Source organism: Homalodisca vitripennis, chromosome 7 (genome assembly GCF_021130785.1).
Source record: "Homalodisca vitripennis isolate AUS2020 chromosome 7, UT_GWSS_2.1, whole genome shotgun sequence".
Lineage (NCBI taxonomy): Eukaryota > Metazoa > Arthropoda > Insecta > Hemiptera > Cicadellidae > Homalodisca > Homalodisca vitripennis.
The window spans coordinates 64,173,979-64,180,627 of NC_060213.1; the positions used below are offsets into that span (position 1 = coordinate 64,173,979).

The 6,649-nt window shown below is 32.9% G+C and overlaps 2 protein-coding genes across 2 annotated transcripts; both read right to left on the minus strand.

The window, feature by feature from the left end:
- Positions 1-408: 408 nt before the first annotated feature.
- Positions 409-4,693, minus strand: LOC124366752 (UDP-glycosyltransferase UGT5-like). The gene is made up of 3 exons (XM_046823353.1): positions 4,683-4,693; positions 3,044-3,262; positions 409-571 (listed from the first exon to the last, which is right to left on the minus strand). The coding sequence occupies exons 1-3, from the start codon at positions 4,691-4,693 to the stop codon at positions 409-411; spliced, it is 393 nt and encodes a 130-aa protein (XP_046679309.1).
- On the minus strand, positions 3,040-6,355 carry LOC124366532 (UDP-glucosyltransferase 2-like). The gene is made up of 3 exons (XM_046823122.1): positions 6,065-6,355; positions 5,339-5,562; positions 3,040-3,262 (listed from the first exon to the last, which is right to left on the minus strand). Exons 1-2 carry the CDS (start codon positions 6,326-6,328, stop codon positions 5,410-5,412), a joined length of 417 nt encoding a protein of 138 aa, XP_046679078.1. The 5' UTR covers positions 6,329-6,355; the 3' UTR covers positions 3,040-3,262; positions 5,339-5,409.
- Positions 6,356-6,649: the final 294 nt, after the last annotated feature.

The following is a 6,649-nucleotide window of genomic DNA, read 5'->3' on the forward strand; positions in this document are numbered from 1 at the left end:
TTATGTCTTTTAATTAAATACATTTAAACATAGTACGAATTACTATTAACATTGTTTAATTGTGCTCGTACTTGTATAACATATTCACCGTAAAAAAACCATCCAATAACAAAGTATTTTTAGCCCTCTGCAACTTACTAATGTAAACATTCCTTGTAATGCGCCATTCAATCGAATCAATAATAAACAATCCAAGACCTAAGCGACTCTGCCATCTAATTTTTTCGTTACCACGGTGTATGGCTTTACAGTTATCAATTCCAAAAGCACTTAATCAGCTAAATATTTCAGTTTTCTTCTTACTAGGGAAAACATTTTTCTTTCGCTTTCCTACCAGAAGATAATGAGAAAGAAGCTTCCCAGGACCAAAAACAGGCTGACAATGACAGCCATGACAGCTGCAGGATATCAGGAGAGCCAGCTGGGTACCAGGACAGTTTGTGTGGCAGCAGATCTCAGGTGATGAGCCCTCCATGCCTCAGACATACTCCACCCAGAAAATGCTGAGTCAGCTGGGGACATCGGTTCTGTTGGAATATGCGAGCTTAGTGCAGTGGCATTCTCGTTATACCTGGGGACAAACAAGTAGCCATCTATCAAAAATACAATAAAACTAAAAAACCATTTACAAAAAATTTACCACTACCTGATACTTCAATTACAACCCATACGCATGTTTATAGTCCGATAAGGGTTTTTTTGCATAGAACTTCTCCACTATTACTGATTCCAATTTCAATAAATAAATGTCAACTTCTTTTAAGTGCGTAAAAAGAATTAAGGTATTTTACGTTTAGTGAATTGGAAAAAAAAAAGAAAATTAGTTTAAAGTAAAAGAGACAAGTGATTGACTCAGTCAGCACATAAACAACTCAAATAATGAATTGGACTCTTTAAGCTAGATGACATTTCAAAGGAAGAACTTTGAACGTGAGTCTGACAGTTTATAATTTACCAATCTGTGGCAAAACATCTATTAAGGTCATCTTTATTAGTGTACCGTACTATAGGCTCTAAACAAGTACTATACTAAACTCAATTTTCAAACTGGCAGGTGAAGGTCAGCCGTATATCTCTGATGATAAAAATGTTATCTCAAGTTGTTGATTTTTTATATTATATGGAATTGTAACATACTTTACATTACTGTGGTGTACTCGCATTCTTCAACAGAGATCAGACCACACTGGTATGTGACCAACATGAATTTTTCAACTCCGATCTCTTAATAGTACGAAATTAACTGCAGGCTTTAAATGAGTTTAGTATGGTACTTAAGCAGCGTATGTACGGTACATCACTATAGATGACATTGTAGAATCTGCACAGTGTTTTTTTTTTATTCCGGGGTTTTAAATTTTATTTTTTTACTAACAAATACACGCCACTGTGTCGGATTTAATGAAAACAATATTGAAACACCGCAGCCGTCATATTTTACGTCATGGGAGATGGTGGCCGACAGACGGAAGGGCGCGGGACCAGGATGGCCTGACGGCACGAGGTCGGGACAGGGTGACTTGGTGATCGGGGTGGGGCCCGGGGCTCGGTTTTTTTTGTCTCGACATATAAGTCAGTGATACCAACATTGTTACAATTTAAAGATAAATTTTCTTTCCTTAAAAATTAATATATATTGTTATTTAAATTACTAACTTCCACCTCCTTAGCTTTTTTGACTACAGGAAAACACTGATTAAGTTATACTCTAAATTTCAACAGAAGTAATACAATTTCATAACTCATAACTTTTTACAATTATTTCTTTTTTCAATAAAAGTTTATCAAGGTCTAAAATAATTTATATTCATAAAAACCTTTTTGGAAATACCAATAAAGAAGGAAACCATAGTAAATTATATCATTATAACTCCGGACTTCTCAATGATCACGTTTATTATTATGGCCGAGTGACCACAGGATATTGAAAATTCATCGTAGGTCGTGGTTAACGACCCCTGCTATTTTAAAAATATCTTTTCTTCTTTGTATGACAGCCCCCTCGGTGTATACTAAACCCTGGTTATTCTCTACAGAATGGTGGTGGTAACTTTGACTTGAATATATCCAGAGAAGTATTTAAGATGGTAGGGATGCATCAGGCACTGTGTTTTAAGGAGAGGTGCCACTTATGAACTTCAGACCGGTCTTTCTTTCCTTTCGGATCTTTTTTCAGGCGTGAAGTAGCCGATATATTATGTCTTCGCTTATAGTTTAAACGGCGCTGTCAAATGTCCAATACCTCCTCTCCTAAGAGCTTCCGTATACACACTTATCGGTCCACTTGATCTGTACGACAGACGTCACTACTCAGTTATTACTTCCATGGTCGCTTGCGAGAATTGGATGAGGCTGGGTGAACAGTTTTGCTAGACCATTGATATTTCATTCAAGGAAAAGTACCTTAACTATTCGGAGAATAGTATGGGCTATTCCCATAGGCTCTTCATACACATTTAAATTAAACTGTAATGTATATTAACTATCTTATTGTATTAGATTTTATCCTTTTTATTCTTAATTTGTAGTTTTATGTTATAATATATACAAATTTAAAATAGTGGTCAAATTAATTAAACATATGGTTTGTGCTGTAGTAGAACAATGTTTACAAAGAGCAGTGATTACATTTGACACGGACTCTTTTCAATGAATATTACACAACATTAATTAAACCAGTTTCGCCAACCTTTCGCTAATTTATAAGATCAGTGGAGTGGAGCACCAGCGGGATTTTCGAAATAAGGAATGGGCCTATATTCATACAGGAACCAAAGAACGTCCATGTAAAATTTCAGTACCCGCGGTTGAATATTCAAAACAAAACATAGTGGTTGAATAGTCTTGACACAAAACCAAGGCACTTACTCATTTATAATTTTATAGGATCGATGCTTACAAACAGTCCTTTTCATGCAGTTTTTAATATTAATCCTTTCTAGTTTAAAACTATTCAAACTAATCAATTAAATCCAACTCAAAGAACATTATTTAATATTACAAAGATATTAGATTATTATACACAAATCATTATTTACTTTACTTGGGATTTTTCAGAACCTTGTTAATTGCTGCAGAGATAGATTCCTCTGAAATGTTGTCAAATGCTAGGCTGACACCAATACCAGAATGCTCTGCAAACTTGACATTGGAGGGCTGATCTCCAAAAAATGCAATACCAACAGTTGGTACTCCTGCATGGATGGCTTCCTGCTGGCTGAATGCTCCTCCATGTGTCATGAACAAGACACAGTTGGGTGAGCTGCAATTCAAAATTTAATTTAAGCTTAAAAACTTAAATTTTGAAATGGACACAATATTGCAGTCTGAGAATGTTAAAATTTTATATCCCCACCTATTCTAAAATTACTCATATTATAGGTAAAGCAAAATTTCACAAAATAACAAATTTAAATCTTTCTAGTATAAGAGATCCGTTTCTATAAGAATTAAGATTAAACAATTATGGCTCATTAAGTAAATTTTTATATAATATTTTACTTAGTAGGCCTACGTTATGAAAAGATAAAACCCATATTAACATTATCACTCTCTCGTTTTAACATATAGAAAGCACATTATACATCCTCCTTACTTTGTTGGATTCAATTATTCATTAATTTAAAATCTAACAATCTAATAATTAGTTATGTGGTTTTAATGATGCTTTCCTTGAAAGTGAAAGACCACAAGAAGATAAAATTATCCCTTCATTGAATGAAAGATACTCAATGAAAGATTACTTCACATTCACATGTGCTCGTCATATCTAAGAGTCAAACTGAAAATGTATTTTTAGTTCAGATGTTTAGTTTACACAACAGTAATGGTACAATAACACTCACTTTTGGCATGTCAATATAATAGTAACGCTCAAACATATATAAAACCTCTCGTAATCTTGAAACCTTACAAGACAAAACATTTGTACAAGCATATACATATTTTTGTAAAAATGTGAACTTGAATTGGTTGCAATTAATCTGAAATTATGTTTGTAAAACAACTTGAAACCTTGAGTTGTTAAAAAGTAAATACGAATAAATGTTGCTTGAAATTGATTGACAAGTTTTAATCATTTTGATTTATTTCATGAATTACCCCAGATAATAATTTGGCCAATCTGCACCACTTTTTAGTCTGAATCTATTAAGATGTTGTATACCATACTTCATAGGACTTTTTGCGCATGCTACTTGGAAATCTTACGAGATATGAAAAAAAAAAAATGTAAGAACAAGCATTATTGTAAATGACCTGAGAATTCTAAAACAGTTTTGCGCTATAGTACATATAAACATTAATTTTCCAAAACTAACATAGCCGATATCTTGAAACCATAAGATATATGGAATTAAGTGAAAGAATAAAAGTTGTTTATAATAACATAGTATATTTTTAAAATGTATTCTTGTGGGTCTATGCTAGGAAATAGTCGAATTGAAACTTTTCGAGGGTTTCGTTATTCTATTTTAAGGGAATAAAAGTTTTTTTCTGAAATCTTAACATACATTTATAAATTGCAATGTTTTTAAATACCGTACAAATATTTAGAAAATTAATTTAATTAATAGGCATAAGTGTATTTTCTTGGTTAATGTTAAACCCTCACAAAAGTTTAATAGTAACTCAATTTACCAGACATGGGTGTTTTTGTTGGTCCACACCACAATCACTCAAACCTGATCCCCATTCTTGCAAAATAAGGTTAACTATACTTCTATATAATATAAAACCTCATTAATAATGATTAAAGTATGATAGTTTTAGATTACACAACTTTGCAGAGTTTGGTATGGACTAACAAAATATACCACTAGAGAGCAATCAGTATAATGTTGTCAGGCACCAATCAATCAATCAATTTATTTTCTTGTCAAAAGAAAACATAAGATACATGGAAAATCGTTAAGGTACATGTATATACAATGTGATACATTCATGTAATAAATCAAAATAGAATTATCCATGTAACCAAAAATAAAAGAAAATAATTTTTGGAGGTCTACATGTTTTTCTCTTCTAAATATTCTCAAACACTATGAGCAATAAATAAATTTTAAATCAATTTTTTAGTGCATACGTTTATATATAATCATAGAAAAAAATATTATTAGTACAATTTATCTGCTATTATTCGTATGAAAAGTAATAAGTATAAATGCAAAAAAAATTTAATTTAAATGATTTTTTGAATAAATTAAACATTTCAAAATGTCTATATGTACTAATAAAATTATGAAGAGGACCACATTAAACCTTCTATGGTTTAGGTTTTTAAAACAGGGCGACCACAATGGCTTATTTTCTCAATGAAAAATTTTGTTTAAAATCTTACCTAACACTCCAGGTTGAGGTGCCCATTTTGTGAGCAACACATTTGTGGAGAGATTTGGAATACTGTCGAGATCAATTTTTCCAAATAACTTTTTGTGGTAGTTTCTTGAAAACGTTAACAAATGCTTGAAGCAGCTTCTCTGGCAGGAAATGAACTGGCACAACTGTCCCCAAGCTGAAGTACACAACTCCTTCCTTGGCATCATCCATAAATTTCTTGAGATCCTACATCCAACAAACTCATCTTCCACAGATAGTTTATAATTAAGTTCATATGATTGTTATTAAAACAGATCCATCTTTTTTCATCTGAAATTCTATAATTCATCAGAATGTTATTATTTGGTGGTTTTTTTGTTCTGTAGTGTTTGTTTTGGTGTGAGGACGCTTTACAATAACAATAAATTAATGATTTCTTAGATTCCGTCTCCTACAAACTAAAATGAAGAAACTTTTCCTTAGTACATTTATTATTCCAAAATTATTAAGAACATGGTCAGTTTTAAACATAACTGAAGCCAATTTTTATAACAATCTCTATTATATACCTTCACTAATGAAATTGTCACAGCTTTTCAATTAGTAGCTATGATGGTGTTTTAATTTACCAAAGAAGATATTTTTCAACACAAAATGCTTCTTAAAAAGTGAAAAATTATATCAAAGACGGATAATAGAAGGTCGAGTATGAATTACAATGATCTAACTTTTCAAGGTAAGATATTACCTTGGGAAGTGGTGTCCTGTCAGGAGAAATAGTGATGCCTGCGATGGGGATGATATTTGGAGTGTATGGCCTCGGATACTCTACAGCAGGATGGCTGTTGATGAGGTAAAGAGAGACATTTCCAACCAGTTCGGCAACGCTTGGTGCAACCTGGATATAGTACTCTCTCAGGATTTTGTCTTGTGCGGGCAACTGATAGTTGTAATAGAGAAACAGAGAGCATGTGATTGACACAAAATTGAATAGTCTTTGCACAAACGTCATATTGTCTGTTGCAACGACTGATGTCGTCTCAGGAAACTGAAGCTATAGATATGGCATTACCAGCATCTCTATTCAAAGCCGGAAACACGTGATAATCCTTGTATTGTGATTGTTGGTGCTCCAAATAGGTTTCCGAACACTAACATTGATTCTTGTCCAAAAGTGGACTCTGTTATCACGAGATCAAAGTGCTCCTTAGAGTGTATCAGGTTCTTTATGCTCTCTTGCTGGAAATATTTCCTTACACATTAGGTTTGTCCGCCACCAGATATTTAGGAATATAAAAGGGGTTGTGCCACGTGCTGTTGGACATTTTTGCGG

Bases quoted from the DNA above. Each gene is read 5' to 3' on its own strand.
- LOC124366752 (XM_046823353.1), bottom strand. The intron at 572-3,043 runs GTAAAGTAAATA...GTTTGTCCCCAG, and splicing joins AAGGTTCTGAAAAATCCCAA to GTATAACGAGAATGCCACTG.
- LOC124366532 (XM_046823122.1), bottom strand. From the start codon at position 6,328: ATGACGTTTGTGCAAAGACTATTCAATTTTGTGTCAATCACATGCTCT. The intron at 5,563-6,064 runs GTAATATCTTAC...TGTTGGATGTAG, and splicing joins ACAGGACACCACTTCCCAAG to GATCTCAAGAAATTTATGGA.